Raw genomic sequence first — 20,051 nt, 5'->3', positions numbered from 1 at the left:
GAACAAAATAATAAATATATTTGTTGTGGGGTTTTTTTTTGGTTTTGTTTTTTACAGAGATCCGAATCTTGGTGACTCGACTTCTTGGACGCTTCCTCATTGGCCAGTTCACACTGCCGTTAAAAAGGAATATTTAACACTTGACACCAACAACTCTGACGTCGGTTATGGCATCAGAACGAGACAGTGCGCGTTTTGGAAAAGATATCTTCCGCAATTGCTTGCCGATACATGTGAGTTGAATTTATTTTTCTATTATTATTATTATTATTATATGTTGAAAGGAAAAGCTCGTATTTCATCATTTCGAACAATCGAAGTGAATAATATCCAAGTGAAAGAAGAAGAATCGAATTTTTTTTTTTTTGTTCACTTGACATGTCAACGCATTTTTTTCTTGTCCTGTTAATTTTTTTTTTTTTTATTTATACGTAAATCGTCTTCCATGACACCTGTTGATCAGTTTCTAAGTACGTTTGGATATTCCTACGGTGGTTGAAACAGATTTTCTTTTTTTTTTTTTATTTCATTTGAAAACATTTTTTACTTTGACAATATAAAAATTGAAACACATTTTATACCGTGTTTAATATTAACCTAAATTAATATTACATAGATTTTTTTGGTTAAATTAAAATAATAAAATAATTTTCTAATAATTTTTCGTTAGAAAATGAGGATTCTTATTTGTTTTTTTTTTTTCTTAAATATCGATGCAAAATGCAAGTCGTGCATTAATGCAACAACGTGTATTAATTACATATATTTTAAAAATCAATCAGATAGCGTATTTAAGTACTAAAGGTCCCACCACGTGACGTAGCAATTCGACCTATCTACTCTAATTTTGAATTAAACCACCAGATAGCGTATTCAAGTGCTAGAGATCCCACCATATGGCTTAGCAATTCGACCTATCTACTCTAATTTTGAATTTAGTCACCAGATAGTGTATTCGAATGCTAGAGATCCAGCCACGTGGCGTAGCAGTTCGAACTATCTACTCTAATTTTGAATTAAACCACCAGATAGCGTATTCAAATGCTAGAGAGCCAGCCACGTGGCGTAGCAGTTCGACCTATCTACTCTAATTTTGAATTTAGTCACCAGATAGCGTATTCAAATGCTAGAGATCCAGCCACGTGGCGTAGCAGTTCGAACTATCTACTCTAATTTTGAATTTAGCCACCAGATAGCGTATTCAAGTGCTAGAGATCCCACCACGTGACATAGTAATTTGACCTATCTATTCTAATTTTGAATTTAGTCACTAGATAGCGTATTCAGGTGCTAGAGATCCCAATATCTAATGTTAAATTTGTTATAATTTCTTTATACAAGAAATACAGTGTAACACTTGTTATATATATATATATACTTGACGTGGGTGTGACGAACAAAGTAATACGATGTTATAGAAAGGTTTAACGTTAATTTCGACGAATCAATCAAATCCTTTAGAAAGTCCAATAGGATGACAAAGTAAAATGATACGCAGCATTGACAAGATACTAATAAATCGATTCGTTCTACGTCCAACTTTACTGAAAGCTTAATAATATAATATATATATATATAAACAAGGGGAGGTGTGGGTGGAAAGATTATATATATATATATATATATATATATATATATATATATATATATATATTTTATAAATAATTTAATTAAATATTTAATTATTAAATTTAAATATTAATATTGAATTAAACTATATATTAATAATATTAAATTATTTAATTTAATATTTGATAATTAAATAATTTATATGTATATATATATATATACAGGGTGATTCATTAACTCTTGCTACCTAAATATCCAAAAATAAATAATCTAATAATATATAATAAAATAATAACATAACACATTGTATTTGAAAAAAAAAACCAAATTAACCAATAAATCTCAAAAATGATTAAACCTAGCAAATCTAGTAAACTTAACAAAAATAAATACTAATTTTATATTATAGTTTAAAAATTTGTCATACAATCTTTTTCATAATAAACTTTTCTACAACTATCAGACTTTCACAGCTATTTAACTAACAAGAACTGGGTGAATGAATCACCCTGTATATAACGTTACTTCTCAACTAAATAAGTAAAGAAAAAAAAAAGAAAGAAAGAAAGAAAGAAAGAAAGAAAATGACTTGTTCAACGTTAGCAAAAGGTATAATATTTTTGTCGTAAGTTTATAAAACGTCACCGACAAACTGGTCTCAAGCGTGCCCGGCACCTGCTGCTACTTCTACTTCTACTTCTACTACTACTACTTTCTATAATTCTTTCGTGCTGCTGGCTGGAATAGCTTAACGAGAAAAAATACAGAACACCTTTTTTTTTTCTTCTTTCAACTAAAACCAAAAAAAAAAAAAAAAGAAATAAACAATCGTAGAGTTGTTGCTGCTTTAGTAAAGAAAAGAAAAGAAAAGAAAAGAAATGGAAAACACGTAAGTGTGAAAACGTTCGAGAAGTAAAAACCTAGAACTCACCCCTCAACCAACCACCCACCCTTTGTGTCGTTTCCCTCCCTTTCTATTGAAGATTGCAATGAGTAAGAAGAAAACCAAAGAGAGAAAGAGAAAGAGAGAGAGAGAGAGAGAGAGAGATAAAAGTGAAACGTTTTACCAACGATAAGAAGAAACGAAAAGAAGTGAACAAGGGGGGGGGCGTGGGAGGGGGTGACTGTGGCTGGAAAGAAATAGAAAGAGGAGGAGAAGAAGAAGAAGACAAAAAAAGGGATAAAAAGGGAAAAGTTTTGCGCCAGCCATTTGTCTCGTTTATCTTCTCACTATCACCATTACTATTATCACCACTACTACTAACATCGTATCATTATTTATATACTTTACTAGCTAGCATCAACCATTACCAACACTAGCACCACTTTTCAAACCAACAGCCCCCCTCTCCTTCCCTCCCCTTCCTTCCCCTCCCGTTGTCGTCTGTTTTGCGTCCGCGAGATTAGCTCCCTGGTTCTCTATTAAAGGGTTTTTTATTATTTTTTTTTATTTTTTTTTTCCTTCTTCAGCATTTTTCTTCCTCTTCTTAATTTCTTCTCTTATGAATTCTACTGGAAAATTAAGGAGGGAAGAATGAAAAATAAAAAAAAGAAAGAATCTTTTAACGTTTTTTTTTTTACGGATATCAATCTTTCTTTCTTTCTTTCTTTTTTTTTTATTTATTTATTTATTTAGTTATTTAGTTATTTAGTTATTGTTATTTTACGAATGTTACAATGATTATTAAAATATAATAACTTAAATGTATCTTAATAATTCACTTTTGAATCAAATCAATTAATTTATTACATTGATTTAAATATAATTTTTCAATGTAAATCAATTTAATATTGAAAAAAATATAATCTTTTTATAATTATTATAATTTATTTATTTTTTAATTTTATCAATTATAAATTATAATAATATTTATAAGATTATTAAATTTAACATTTATATTATTTATAATAAATTAATTACTTTATTAAATTATATTAAAAAAAAAAAAAACGACTGTAATATTAAAATATTAAAACAAGTTACTATTTATATATATATATATATATATATATATACAATGCACTTACTTATGGATACCCATACAAAATGTTCTCTAAACATTTTCTTCAACAATTCATTTTAGAGTTTAAAAAAAAAAAAACAAAGATATTCTTGACAGTGACAAACTCATTGACAAATTCAACTCATTGTCAGAATTGTGAGGTCACAAAAAACAAACCAATGCATAATTTAGTCTGATTTATTAGAATTGCATTAATTAAGATTGACCGTGAGTTTTAAAAAAATCTCTGTCAAGCACCATATTTAGATTTGTTTTTCTCTCTCTCTCTCTCTCTCTTTCTCTCTCTCTCTCTCTATGTCTCTCTCTTTCTATTTAACTCTGATATTCATTTTTTTGTCTCTTATTTTATTTTTCCTGTCTGACCTTTGGCTGTAATAAAAAATCGATCGACACACATACACATACATAACCATACACGCACGTATACATACACATACACATACACATACATAGACACATAGAATAGAATAGACAAAGCTCTATCTGTCTCTTTACGATTTTATCAGCATCAGACGAGAATCGGAGACAAAAAATAAAAAGAAAAAAAAAATGTCGTCAAGAGATTGATTTAAAATATCTACTAGACATACGTGTGCGTATGTGTATTATGTGTGTCTGTGTGTATTATGTGTGTGTGTGTGTGTGATGTGCACTTTATCGTTACTTCCTATAAAGATAACAAACGCAATTTTTTTTCTCTCTTTTTTTATTTTTTTTTTATTTATTTATTTACTATCTTCATCATCTCTTGTGTATCTTGATGATAAAAAAAAAACAAAAAAGAACAAAAAGATTCGATAAAAAAAGACGTCAATTGTATTTTGTTATCTGTACGACCATAATTTTTTGGATATATCGCACGGGTGGTGATTCTCGATGTGGCTTTTTCCATATTGGGTTTTGTTCGTAAAACTCGTTATCGGTGTATTAAAATATGCTGCAAATCCGGATACGGGGCTAGGAAAATAAAGGGAACCAATTATTACGCATCATGGGATTAATGGAGGATGTATAAACACTACATCAACAACAACAACAACAACAACAACAACAACAACTGTATCTGCAATGCAGCGAGCACGCACGGCAGATAAATTTCGTTTGTTACCACTGACTCTACTTGGTTGGATTGGTTTCGTTGATTTGGTTCGATTGAATGGGTTGTTTCGTAACAATTTCATTTATTTTTTTTTTGAAGTGAAAAAAACGTCTTTAGAATGGGTGTGATTTGAAATAATGTAACGGAGCGGTTAGGCGGCTATGTAACGGAGTGGTAGGCGGCTATGTAACGGAGCGGTGGGAGGCAATTATCCTACAGCAGATATTTTGTATTCGTCTCATTCTTTTGAAACTTAGTTGTTTGAAGATTTCACTTCTAACACGTGTGATTTGAAAAAATGTAACGGAGCGGTTAGGCGGCTATGTAACGGAGCGGTAGGCGGCTATGTAACGGAGCGGTGGAAAGCCGATGTTCAACCAACGTTCATCGAATCAATCTTTCTATCTTTTTATTTATATTATTTTTATCTTTTATCTTTTATCTTTTACTCTTAATAATACTCCCGTTTGTAAATTTTTTTATGGATAAAATTATAAAAGCTAAAAAAAAGAAAAAAAGAATAATATAATATAATATAAATGTTTTTTATTTTTTTTTTTTATTTTTTTTTCTAACCAACGTTCCAATTACAATTTACCACGTGCAAGCAATACTACTAGTAGTAGTAGTAGTAGTAGTATATTTTAAAATTATTCGTACACAGTATGTAGATACTTTTAATAAACATTTTCCATTATATTAGTTTAGTAGAATAACCGAAAAATAGAGAACACGAAAAACAGATAGAGAAGAGAGAGAGAGAGAAAAGAGAGAGAAGGGGTTAGTAACCAATTGTCCGATCGTTATTACCACACACGAAACCCGAAAGTTCCTAGCATATGTTTTTTACTTCTTCTCATTTTTTTTTTTTTTGACGAACATTTTCCATTATTAGTTTCGAAAAGCCTCTGGCCACATTTCCGTGCAACCTTTTCTCTCTTCCTCTCTCTCTCCCCACCTCTTTCTCTCTCTTTTTAACCTAAACTCTCTTTTTCTAGTTCGTTCGTTCGTTTCCATCTTTTTCCAAGAGGAGAACGTCCGCAATTATAATGTAGTCGCCGCAATTATTTTCCGCAGCATATTATTCTCTCTCTCTCTCTCTCTCTCTTTCTCTTTCTCTTTCTCTTTCTCTCTTGTGAATCCTAGTTCCTGTCATATTGCTCTCTCTCTCTCTTTTTATTCCTATTATTTTTTCCTATCTTCTTCCCTCACATTTCTTTCTCCAGTTCGTATGCAAGAGGAATACCGACGACATACTCACACACATATATATATATATATATGTGCATGTATGTTATACCATCTACTATCATCCCGTTTGAACCCCCCTACCCCTCCTCTCAATTTATTCATCCCTGAGTACGCAATTCGCTGACATGTTGGAAGAGTCATCTGGTCTTTTTCTTTTTCCTTCAGTCGTTGCATTTCCTTCTATTTTTTGACCGACTTTCTTCTCTCTCTCTCTCTCTCTCTTTCTCTTTCTCTTCCTTTCTTTTTCATACACGTGTTGTACGTGTATATGTATATATATATATATCATACCGGGTGTTCTAGTTTGATAAGATCAAATATCTATGATCATATCAAATTAAATAAGTTAATGTTATTTGATATCTAAAAGAGAAAGTATATTAAGTGTGTTAGTTTGATTTTTGTATTAAAAGTTTCAGTAGATTGTTGTTTTTTTAAATTATTACGAAGATTAGGAAGATTATGAATTGATATTTTTTACAAACCTTACATTGAGTTTATTATTTTTGATCTTATCGAACTAACAGAGATAACCATGACTCTAATTAATTAATAAACAAATAATTCGATTATAAATTGAGATATAAACTATCCTATCTTTCAAGTTGGATTAAACTGCACACAGTGTGCAAAATTTGATTAAAATCGGTTCAGTAGTTTAGGAGTCCATTGCGGACAAACAACGTGACGCGTAATTTATATACATATATATAAATAATATAATATAATAATAATATAATAAGTAATATTGGGATCTCTGGCAGGGGGGGCGTGGTGTAGCAATTTGACCGATCTACTATAATTCTGAATTTAGTCACCAGATAACGTATTCAAGTGCTAAAGATCCCACCACGTGACCTAGCAATTTGACCTATCAACTCTAATTTATAATTCAGCCACCAGATAGCGTATTCAAGTATTAGAGATCCCAATAAAAAAACAAATAGGAAATTATACTCATTTGTATAATCTCTAATTGATAAATATTATAAAACAAATTAATAATTTATGAAAAAATATTTGTTCGATAGCGTTTAAAAAGAGACACCATGTATATAGAAAGACGAATACAAAGAGAGAGAGAGAGAGAGAGAAAGAGAGAGAGAGTAGTAGAAGGCTGATAGAGGCCGTCGCGAACAGGATCCTGTGGAATTTCATTTTCTATTTCTCCCTGCGAACGAATGTCCCAAAGAATAACCGTAGAAAGGGTAAAGGGGGCGGTGGCGGGGGCGGGGGTTGGAATCCTGGAATCAGAATGCAAGGGATGACTAGAAACGCTGTTGATTCCAATAGGAGAGAAAGAGAGAGAGAAAGAGAGAGACAGTTTTTTCTCGTCGATTATATTATCTCCCGTGTGCCCATGTCAAATCACCAGCAGGAAACTGACGACAAATTTTGTGCCATGGTTAAATGAGTTGCAAATTTGATCTCTCTATCTCTATCTATCTCTCTCTCTCTCTCTCTCTCTCTCTCTCTCTCTCTCTCTCTCTCTCTCTCTTGTCTCTTTCTCTTTCTTGCTTTCTTTCTTTTTTTCTTTTTGTTTTTTTATCTTCAACATCTAAATCTATTTGATTAGAACAATTTGTGAGAGGAAATTTTTCTACTGATTATTTGAAAGATGATAAAAAAAAAAAAGAAAAAAATAATGAAAAAAAAGAAGATTTTTTGTTTTTTTTCTTTTTTTTTTTTTCTTTTTTTTTCAATAGAGATGTGCAAAGAACAAATGATTTGTAAAATTGTCCTTTCTCTCTTACTTTTTATCCTGCAATATTTAACTACATTTGTTTATATAACAATTTGTGACAAGATGACAAATAATAGAGAAAGAGATTTTTCTAATTTTTTTTTTTTTGTTTTTTTTTTTTTTCTTTTTTTTTTTTTGGACGTGGATGTGAAAAGAAAAAGTCGGACTGATTCAAAATGGGAATACAAAGGGACTCGAATATCACGGATAGATAGTTAGATAAAAAGTTAGATAGTTAGATAAAAAAAAAAAAAAAAAAATGGGGTGAGATAGAGAGAAAGAGGAGAAAAAAATTGGGGGGAGGGGGTGGAGAGGGGTTAAATCTCGTTGGTTCAAAAAAAGAGATTCGATCAAACGTGAGCGTACAAATGACACTCGGCTTTACTATGCGTGTATTTTTGTACGTCTCTGTGTGTGTGTGTGTGTTTGTATGTGTGTTAAACGAACGAGTGGATATTATTCGTCTCTCTTATCCTAGCGATGTATTGTTTGATTCCTTTTTTTTTTTTGTTTTTTTTTTTTCAAAAAAAAAAAAAATTTCCTCTTTTTGTTTGTCCCCCATTTTTTTGTCTTCTTCTTCTTCTTTTTTTCATTAAATAACAGAATAAACGAATGATAAAAAAAAAAAGAAATTCGTATTATACCGTTTGATGATAAATGATAGGAAAAGCTCTCATATTAAGAGATAATCAAATAAATAAATAAAATTGTAATAAAAAAAAAAAAACAAAAAAATGATTTAATATTTTTTAGTTAATCATTTGAACAATGTCATTTAACTAATATTTGTATCTCTCAATAGGAACAAAAAAAAATAAAGAAAGAAAATAAAACACAAAGGGTGGGCTGGGGTAGAAGATGGTCAAATGATAATTGGCTTAGAACAAATAATTAATAACAAAATAAAACATAGTAGTTAATCTTATTCCAAAGATGTGATAATAAGATAAATAAAATTATCTTCTTCATCTTCTTCTTCTTCTTAATTATTATATAATATAAATAATATATATTTTTTGTTGTTGTTGTTGTTGTTTTTATTCATTGAAAATTCCTTAACAATTTGAAAAATGTCACTTAACTAATATTTTTACCAAAATTCACAAAAAAAAAGAAAATAAAGAAAGAAATAAAACAAACACAAAGAGGGGTGGTCACCTACCACCCTCAAATGATAATTGGCTGAGAAAAAAAATAATTAAACAAAGTAGAGAGAGATAATTAAATAAATACAATGTTTATAATTGATTGATAATAACTCGTTAAAAAATTTGGAAGGAAAGCAAAAAAAAAACAACAACAACAACAAGAAAGAACAAATAAAATAAAAATTAGACTAGTTAGATAATGTTACTCTCTAGTGTGTGGGGTGTCTGGGGTGTCTGGGGTGTCTGGGGTGTCTGGGGGTACTCGTCGCCGTAAATAGAACAACGCGGCGACGATACACAGCATTGCTTTATAATTACGTCGGTGGGCTTTGAAAGGTTAACCGCACGGCGGTTAAGGTAGACATGCATATGAACGTGTCGTTGTCACGGGCACTAATGGATACGTTTACACAGTATCATTGGCGTAACCGCAAAACCTAACTTCCTATCTTCTACGATCTTACAAAAAGTAATTATTTCTATTTATATTTAAACTAACTTTCACATTTGCCTTATTATAGGAATTTTTTTTTTTTGTTTTTTTATTTCAAGTACAAAACTACCGAAACATTTTATGCAAATGTTGATGATGCAGAAAAACAAGTTGGTCATTTTTATTTTATGTGTACAAATTGAAGATATGTATATATATATATATATATATATATAGGGGTGCCCCGCCACACGTTGCTGTGGCTAACGATCAGTCCGACTCTTTGTTAATAAACAAATAATTCGATTATAAATTAAGATATAAACAATCCTATATTTCAAGTTGAATGAAACTGCACACATTGTGCAAAATTTGATTAAAATCGGGTTAGTAGTTTAGGAGTCCATTGCGGACAAACAACGTCACACGTAATTTATATATATTAAGAAGATATATATATAGGTTTATAATAATTATAAAATTAATTTTTTATATTTTTATATTATTTTTCGATTTTACTACAATCCCAATTATCATCTCTACATTATAAATAATAAATAACATTTTTTTTTTAATAAAAATAAAACAAAATATTTATCACAAATTTAGAAAGAAAGAAACATAATTACAAATATAATTAAAACAAAAAAAAAACGATAAGATGAATATAGGAAGATGAATAATGAACATTGGTATTAAAATAGGGAAGCGCGTGATTCGAGTGTGAAATTTCACACGTTTCACACCTAACCCCGTAGAAGATTAATAGTATAATAAGCGCGGCTGCGAGCGGACGAACGTGTCATTCTCATCGACACAATGATCCCTATATATTTGTGTGTGTTAAACGTACGTGTGTATATATACACATATCATTGGCGTAACCATACAAACGAGAGAATGTGATTTCTGTTACCATAAAATACATACTACACACATGCATGCATACATACATACATACATACATGCATACATGCATACCTACACATTCATACATACATACATGCATACATACATACATACTCATTCATACATACATACATGCATACGTTATAAGAGAATGTGATTTCAGTGATCATAAAATACATACGCATACATTGCATATACATACATACATATATACATAAAATAAGATAGATAGAAACACACATACATACATTCATATATTATATATATAGATATGTATATATATATATATATATATATATATATGCAAGTATTCATATAATCATCTCGAAATCTCGTACGATCGTTTGGATTAGGCGAGTATTATATATATATATCTATATATGTGTATATATATATATATGTACAGAGGAGATTTATGGTCGAATAACCTATGACTATAAGCCGGCCAAGGCGGTTTGCAATTAGAGTAACGACGAATCAAATCGAATGAGATTTAGTCCTATGTTCTATTATCTAAAACGATCATAGTATCGTACGAATGCACTATTTAACGATTTGTGGAAGATTGTTCACTATATAATATAGTTTAACTTGTAAAATGATATTTGATTTGAATATATTAAATATATATATATATATTCAAATATGATAGAATCAAAATGTCAAAATTCACTTTGCAAATTAACGTAAAATATAATTCTTCAATCAAACAGTAAAAGAATGTGAAATTGTTTTATTCAGAAAGAAATAGTAGAAATAATTGAAACAAATTCCAAACAAATTCCAAACAAATTCCCCATTTTGTGAAATGTAGAGAAGGGTGGGTTTGTTTTTTCTTTTTTATGGTAACAAACTCGTTACTATTCTTCGTTTTTTATTTTCTTTCTCTCTCTCTCTCTGTCTGTCTATCATCACTTCCGGTGAGGGTTGAATCGAACTAATGATCATTTACACTTGACTCTGTCAACAATCTCCTCCGGTGTCGCAACGTCAACGCTCGTAACAAGTTTATCGTTAATCGCATTATTCTATCGGGTAAAGCTCATCGAAGGACGCAAATTTTGTCGGCAAACATTTTGTCGACACGCAATAAGAGAGAAAGAGAGAGAGAGCGAGAGAGTAAGAGAGTAACGTGAACATTTGCTTGCATCAAATAAACTAACTAACATAAACCCTATTTCAAACCTTGCGTAGTATTTTGCAGGAATACATTTGAAATAATAGGTTTTGACAAAAGTAGTAGTTTTATTATTAACAATTTGATTTTTTTAGTATGCTAAATAAAATTATTTTTATTGTATACAATTTTATTTGTTTAATAATATTTATTTACTATATTTATTACTAAGTTATTTTTCTAATAGGCTAAAAACTTACGTAGTATTTTTCACGAATACATTTGAAATAATAGATTAAATAACATTATTTTTATTATTTACAATTTGATTTATTTATTTTTTTTTATTACATTTAATTATTACTTATATTGATTACAGATTTTATTTGTTTACTACATTTATTTATTATTAATATATTTATTACAAATTTATTGTTTACAATACAATTTTGAATATACTCCTCCTCCTGTTAATTGTTTTTCTTTAATATTTTTGTCAAGATTAATTTCCAATTTTTCTATAAAGCCAATTTTCATATCTTCATTGTTAACTATTCTAAATTGATTAAACAATTTTCATATATATATATATATATAATTTCATTATGAATTATCTAGAAATATCCGTAGAATCTCTGTATAGAATAGGCAAAGGTAAAGGAAGAATACGTTTGGGCATTCGTCGTCTACTAGTCGTAAAACAACTATGAATACCCAAAATGGGTTTATATTTCTCCCGTTGTTTTGTTGTTGTTGTTGTTGTTGTTGTTATGAGGCGAAGGCTGTCGTCAAAATGGATGAGAACATAAAACACGTAGAAAGAAATACGAGAATGCAATAACGGCACCCCCCCCCTCCAACACAACCAACACAACCAACAACGAAAGATACCTTTCCCAATACACATCAACACATACACATAAACACATATATACATAGAAAACCCGATGCATCATATTTTCATCGCTCTTTTTAACCATAAGAATGGAAATATCTACAAAAAAAAAAAGAAAAAGTAAAAGGATGGATATAAAAAGAAAAAGAAATTTTCCATCTTGGTGCTTCGCAATTTAAAACGATTGAAACGATTACAAAAAAAAAAAAAAAAAAAAAAATGAAGAACAAGAAAAAAAAAGAAAGCACCAGAGATAGAAAAATCATTTCGTTGGGATTAAAAAAGACGATAAAACAAAAACAAAAATGACGATGATGATGATGATGATGATTATGATGAGAAAAAGAAGTAAAAGAACGTGGAGGGGTGGGAGAGGGGTGGGGAATACTAGGAGGAGGGGGAGGCTTTAGTCGATTTTCTGTGTTCGCTGACGAAGCGTTTTTTTGCAGAGTGTACGAAAAAAAAAAAAAAGAAAAAGAAAGAAAAAAGGCAGGAACAGCAGCACTCAAGAAACCGGTTACGTAGTCTCTTCTTCCAGTAATATCCGGCCGTAAGGCTTACCTTCGTTCAGGGTTTTTCCTTGGAAAGCAATTAAAATGAAAATATTTCGTGAAAACTTCAGGAAAAAGAAAGATGGGATTGTTGAAGGGTGTGGGGCCTTGGGGAAAAGGGTGGAGTGTAGATACAGTGAGGGTAAAACTTTGGAAAAATTTGGGAAAAGGTAGGAAGAAGAAGAAGAAGAAGAAGAAGAAGAAGAAGAAGAAGAAGAAGAAGAAGAAGAAGAAGAAGAAGAAGAAGAATCGTAGATCTTAATGGTTGATTAGATACCATGGAAACTTATGCTAACCATTACCATAAGTTCTTTTTTTCTTCTCCCCGTTTTTTGTCAAGGAGAAAACTTTTTTTGAAGAAGAAGAGTCCTCCCGCTCTCAGGGACGTGAACAATGGCGGGATTTGGTATTTGTTGCAATGAACTTTTTCGAGATCCTAATGCCACTTAATAATAATAATAATAATAATAATAATAATAATAATAATAATAATATATAATAATTAAATAATAATAAAAATTGTAACACCTTTAGAACAGGGTTACATTATTATTTCGTATTTTCCATCTTTCATTCTACTTTCACCTACATTTTTTTCAATCATAGAATAAAAAATGATAAGACGATGATAACAATTTAAGATTGGTCGTAACACGCAAGCAAGCAAGCAAGCAAGTAAGGGTGGTAATATTTTCCGAATTGTGTTAGACACACGTGTTACTTTTTTCCTAATATCAATTTAGATTGAAATCTAATGCGAACTAACGCGTAAAGTGTTCTTGATCTTTCAAGAGGGTGAAAGAAAGAGAAAGGAAGGTAGGAAAGAAGGAAGGGTTGGTTGGTTGGTTGGTTGGTTGGTTGTGGTGGAGGAGGGTCTGCTCATTTATGAGCAGAGTTCGAGGACACCGAGTCACGAGCCGCGTAGCTACCCCCACCCCCCCACCCCCTTAGACGTATGCATATGCATGCGAATAATGTGGAATACTAATGAATGACCTTCCAAGTAATTGCCGTCTGATATTCAACACCGTTTGTATCCACTTACTACTTCGACATTCGCCTAATCGATTGCTGCTAGCTTGACTTTCATTTTTAATTTCCCCCAACCCTTGACTGCACTTGAGAAAGGATTTTTTTTTATTTTTGTTTTTTGTTTTTCGTGAAAGAAAAACATTTATCCTTTAGTAAAAAAAATTGATCGAAACTAGAGATACGTATAATCCTATCCATCCAATAGCAATAAACGTTCGAATCCTTTGACACAGAAGTTCAGCCATTTTCTTTCACTTCGTTCACCTTTCACAAAGAATCTACGATTTTTTCTCATCGTTCTCTTTTTTTTTTTTTCGTGAACACCACACGGGTTTACAATTCACGAACATTTCTAGTTCCATTGACGATGAGAGTTAAATGGCATTTTTATAAATTACTTGTACCAAACGATTTATCAATGCTTTCATCTTTCTCCTATATCATCCCCCTGTTTCTTTCACCCTATTCTGTTTCTTAGAAGGGAAGATGTTCTATGGTAAGCGTTAGTATTGTAATAATATTCTTCAGTGTTGATGATATTTAGTAAATGAGTTTACTACTATTCTCTATAACTCGAATATCAACTAACTTCATCAACCTATAAACTTTTCGCATAACAATTTATAAATGAAAAATTAATTAAATAAACAACTTAAATTGGACCGAATTGTAACGCTAAACCATTATCGAATCCACCTTAAGACACACACAAAATTTCATTAAAATCGGTCCAGCTGTTTAGGAGGAGTTCAATTACAAAAACGTGCACGGAAGAAATATATATATAAAAATATACATAATATTTGATATTTAGTAAATGAGTTTACTACCTTTACCAACAATATTATTAATATATTATTTTTTAATTTTTTATATTATTTTGTATTATTAAATTTTTATATTATTTTATATATATATATATATATATAAATTAAAAAGATTACAAATAAAATAAAAAAAGTATTGTCACATATAATAATTATAATATACTATTAAATAATAATACAAAAGTACAATTAATTAAAATTAATCAAATTAATTGAAATTAAAATCCAAAATATTTCAATACAATCCTCGAACGATTCGAATGAAAATGAAAATGAAAATTCCGTGGAATAAAAGGAAGAAAAGGGATAAAAAAAAAAAACAAAAAACAAGATAGATATCTAGATATCTAGATAGATAGATAGATAGAATTGGCAGGGTGGAAAGAGACGAGTGGGCAATTATTTGCACGGTTGGACAAACGGACGCGTAGTACCGCGATCTGAGGGGATCGGATTGACCGGATGGTCGAACTGGTAACTGAATATGTGTTATATCTATACATATACATATATACATATATATATAATTCATATAACATGCGAATATAAACGCGAATAGCAAGCGACAAACGATTAATTTTAGCTTCGTCAGCATGGTTAGAAACGCGTGAAATCACGAAATTCGTCGAGCTGAACGAAAGGGGTTGGGGTTGGGGTTGGGGTTGAGTTGGGTTGGTTGGCCGATGGTAAAAGGGCTTTGCTGGGTATTGCGAGAAGTGGATGAGGAGGAGTAGAAAGGGAGGGGAGGGGGGAGGAGGGTATGACCGTATTAAAAGGTACGCAAGAGATAAAGGTGATTACACCAGGATAGGGGTTGGAGGGGCTGGGGTGCTGGGGTGCTACTAGTAGAAATCACTCGTCGAATTATTATCGACGCGTTGCCGCACGTTTTCCACCACCACCACCACCACCACCATCAGCAGCTTCAGCAGCAGTACCACTACCACCATCACATTTCCATCCCCTAACCCCCAACCCCCCATCGAGCACCGTTTGCCGGCAACCGATCGATCTCACTCTCTATACAAGCCCCGAAACCCTACTACCCCTTTTGGTTATATACAAATTTAATGTGTCGATTGTTTGACAATTTTAATTGTTTCGCCTAATTTTTCTTTTTAAAGTGAAAACTTCTTTACAATGGGAGTGATCTGAAAAGTGAATAAACGGAAACGGAGCTATGTAACGAAGCTATGAAACGGCTACTATACTAAATAATGAGAGAAAAAAAGACAAACATATAGGATTGAGCGGAATGTAGCTATACAGTTTTTCCTATTCTCGGTCTCCTCTTTATGCTATGCTTCGTAGTTATCGCTCCTGGTTGTATATGTGTGTGTTTGTGTGCGATTGCATACTACAAAAAAGTGGACACATATTATTACAATACTAAACCTGATTGTACGTAGGAGCGATAGAAAGGTAGAAGAATAAACAGAGATAACCACGTAGGTATGCGACATAAGAATAAGGTCCCAATGAACCGACCTCACTACTTTTCGGAAAAGTAGTGAGTGTGTCTTCAGGTGGATTCGATAATTGTTTAAGATTTACAATTCGGACCAATTTAAATTGTTTATTTAATTAATTTTTCATTTATAAATTGTCATTCGAAAAGTTTATAGGTTGATGAAGTTAGTCGATATTCGAATTATAGAGAATATTCGAGATGATAATCGAAGTTATTCGATTCCAGTTTGTAAATCGTGTGTTAATTGAAATATTACATTAAGATCTATATTAGTGTTTGTAGAATTTTGAAGTGTGTATATCGGACTGTTTATGAGCCACAGCAGCAACGCGTGCCGGTGCACCCCTAATATATATACAGTTTAGTTTATATGTTATATGATTTTTGAAATAGTAGATGTGTTTTGTATTAAATATCGTTCTCTTTAAAGAATAGATACACACACACACATATATATATATATTGGTATTGTATAGTTATTTTATTTTCTCATTTCAAGGGAAAAAAGTTTTTAAATTGGCAGGGATTCGATGTCCCTGTCTCTTTGAAAAGTACAACAACAACAAAAAAAAAAACGAAAAGAAAAGAAAAGAGGAGACATAGGAAGAGAAATCCTCGGAGAATCGAAAGGATAAAAGGAAAAAAAAAAGAAAAAGGATAGAGATAGTCGGTCAACCTTCGAGGCACGATTCTGCGACGATAGCAACCCCCAACCCTAACCCCCAACCCTAACCCCTAACCCCCTTAAACCTTCTATATGTCAATTCAGATGGTATACCCAGTTGAACGTAGGACACAAAAACAACCTCCGATTCGGTTCGTTCATTTGCGTACCTGCGTACGTGAGTGAATACATGTGTGTATGTGTGTGTATATATATATATATACACGAATATTTACGCACGTATACACGCAGTTTGAAACACAGGGAAACTAGAATGAGTGAAAGAGAGGGAAAGATAAAGGGTGAGAGAGAGATAGACGATGCTGCGGCATCGATCGGCAGCCAGTGCCTGCCTGCCGGCCAGTTCCACCCTCTCGTGTCCTCTCTTTCTCTCATTTACCATTTTCCTCCTCCATCCTCCTCCTCCATCCTCCTCCTCCATCCTCCTCCTCCGTTCGTTCCTTTCGTACAGGGGGCACGACGATCAAAATCCCTCCTTCCCTCCAACACCCCTTTTTGCGATTCAACCGCACCCTTCTTCTTCTTCTTCTTCTTCTTTTGCTTCTTCTTCTGCTTCTTCTAAAGGCCCACCCCATTTTTTCATCTTTTTTCTTTTATCTATTTAAATTATTGTACCCTTTTATATATATATATATATATATATAGGTCTGCAATTTATTTTTTATTTTTATACGTTTTATTAATGCAACACATTTTTATTCGATATAATAAATTATATAAAAGAGTATAATATAAATATATAATAAATATAATATAATAAATTATATGAAAGTGGTTTTTTTTATTTTTGGAAAATATTTGTCGTGTAAAAATTACTAATGAAATATTTATCATAAATATTTGTGTTCATTGATCTGCGTTTTATTGACAATGAATTATTTTATAATTTGTTTTAATATTGAATAATAATATACTTGAAAATATAGATTTGTTATGTAAAAATGTAAAATGAAATATTTATCAGAAATATTTGTGTTCATTGATTTGTGTTTTATTGACAATGAAATGATTTTGATTTGTGTTTTTATTAACATTTGTTATAAAAACAAGTAAAAAATTAATTATCAAAGAGATGTTTTTATACATTTTCCTTAGAAATATTGTCTATAATTTTAATTATTATATTATCTAAACAAAGTAGATAACTTAATCTTACACTTGAAATAATAATAATAATAATAATAATCATTTGGAGAAGAAGGAAAAAAATAAAATGGAGGAAAAATGAGTTGAATTCTCGTTTCGATTCAACGATATGGAAATAATAATAATAATAATAATAATAATAATAATAATAATAATATGAAAGATAGAATAATACACTTGTTGTCTTTTAACAAATTCAACTTTTACACGGTACTATGATTTTGAGCAAATAACGCGTAAACTCGTTTTCTCTTCTTCCTTGTTAAGAGAAAAAGCTCAAAAAGCTTCTTCTTCTTCTTCTTCTTCTTCTTCCTACTTCTTCTATTCGTATTCGTTTCATAGAACAAGTTTAACAAGGAAAAGAATAAAAAAAGAAAAAGGTTGTTATGAATCCTTGTTCGTTCGGTTCGTTCGGTTCGTTCACGAAGAATTTCGTAGATATTTTAACAAAAATATGTTTCTCATTCGTTCAATAGATTAACCAGGTGTATTTTGCCAGGTATTTTGCCAGGTATTTTGCTAGGTATATTAACGAGAAGAGATTTCTCTTTAAATACGCTCAAGTAAACTCTCTCTCTCTTTTTCTCTCTCTCTCTCTGTAATTTGAAAACAAAATTGACACACACTCTACCTTTAATAATTTGAATACTTGAAATGTTTTAATCAATTATATTTCATATAATTAATTAAAACAATATTTATTAAATAAACAATAAATGTATATTCATATATATTATATTTTTTTATTTATAATAGAATGAATAACATTTATTAACAATTAATGAAGTTTATTTAAATATTATTTAACGAAGAAAATTCGTCAAACTTAATTATATATATATATAAATTTAATATTTAATAATAATAAATGATATATTTATAAAAAATATTAATTTTGCAAACATAACATACAGATAACATTTTGCAAATAAAAAAAAAGTTGTTTGTCTCCTTAATGTAAAAAATTAAAACAATTTATTTATAAATAATTGCAATAATCATATAAATCATAGTATCGTCCCACCTTAATAATTATCGACACATTAAAGTTTTTTTTCTTTTTTTTTTTAAACATTTGATACTATTTTTTTAAATACAATAAATTGCAAATAAATGAATGAAATAATGTTGATGGATTTGTTTTAAATTTGTTTACAGCGAAACTGGACCTGAAATCGAAGGATACTTGCAGCGGTGCCAGCGGGAATTATGTTCGTGGATTAAATGGAATAATTACTGGACAATCTCAATTTCTATTGGTATTGAGTTTAACCCTTGGAACGGTATTTTTAACGCGAACGACGAGAATGAGCTTAGGTTTATCTGAAACCTTAGATGGGTCACGTCTTTATGATACAAGAGGTCTCGTCTAGCTCCTGGTTACGCTCGTTTTACGAGCTCTCCTTGATCCTACGGGAATAATTCAAAGTCCTTTGATTCGAACTAACTAACTAACTAACTAACTAACTAACTAATAAAAAAAAAACAAAAAATAAAAATAAAAAAATTCAACAAAATAACAAAAGTATAGTAGTCGAAAAACCGGTAGTACGAATGAAAAAAAAAGAAAAAGAGAAAAAGAAAAAAAACGATTATTATTTAAATAGTCGATAAAACGAGATTAAAAAAAAAAAAAATTATCTAATGCATATAATAATTACGAAAAGAAAAAGAAAAATCCAAAAAAAAAGAAAACAAAAACAAACAAAAAAAACAGATCGAATCTTAAATAATAATAATAATAATTAATTATAATTAATTAATTATAATCGTTATAATATAACTATTTGCAAAACAACAAAATATATATATATATATATACCAAACAATGGGAGTTTTTTTGCTGATAAGATAATAATTGCAACAAAGTCGATGTTTAAAGTAAAAGAAAACAAAAAAACAAAACAAAAAAAGAAAATACAATAGAGAGGAAGAGAAAATGAAGGATAATTAATTATTTAATAAATAAATAAATAAATAAATAAATAAATAAAAGAAAAAGGGGACAAATCAAACATATCAATTCGTGTACTCTCCTTCATCGCAAAAAAAAAAAAAAAATCTCGTCGAGATAAAACGAAGATAAAACGAAAGTTTAAAAAATGACGAAGACGACGACAATTGACAATTGACAATTGACGATTGATTAT

The 20,051-nt window shown here is 30.4% G+C and overlaps 1 protein-coding gene across 4 annotated transcripts in view; it reads left to right on the top strand.

The window, feature by feature from the left end:
- The window catches only part of LOC107070240 (acetylcholinesterase), a 60,978-nt gene that overhangs the window by 37,784 nt on the left and 3,143 nt on the right, over positions 1-20,051 (top strand). For all 4 annotated transcript variants that reach the window (XM_015328250.2, XM_015328249.2, XM_015328251.2 and 1 more), the window contains 2 exons: positions 58-233; positions 19,060-20,051. The exon at positions 19,060-20,051 is cut by the window's right edge and continues 3,143 nt beyond it. In XM_015328250.2, coding sequence (XP_015183736.1) covers positions 58-233; positions 19,060-19,274 — 391 coding nt within the window. In that variant the 3' untranslated portion in view covers positions 19,275-20,051. The remainder of the gene's footprint in view (positions 1-57; positions 234-19,059) is intronic.

This window comes from Polistes dominula, unplaced genomic scaffold, assembly GCF_049000335.1.
Source record: "Polistes dominula isolate Pdom_NZ unplaced genomic scaffold, Pdom_raw_medaka contig_15, whole genome shotgun sequence".
NCBI classification, from domain to species: domain Eukaryota; kingdom Metazoa; phylum Arthropoda; class Insecta; order Hymenoptera; family Vespidae; genus Polistes; species Polistes dominula.
This window is presented reverse-complemented; position numbering and strand designations above follow the sequence as displayed.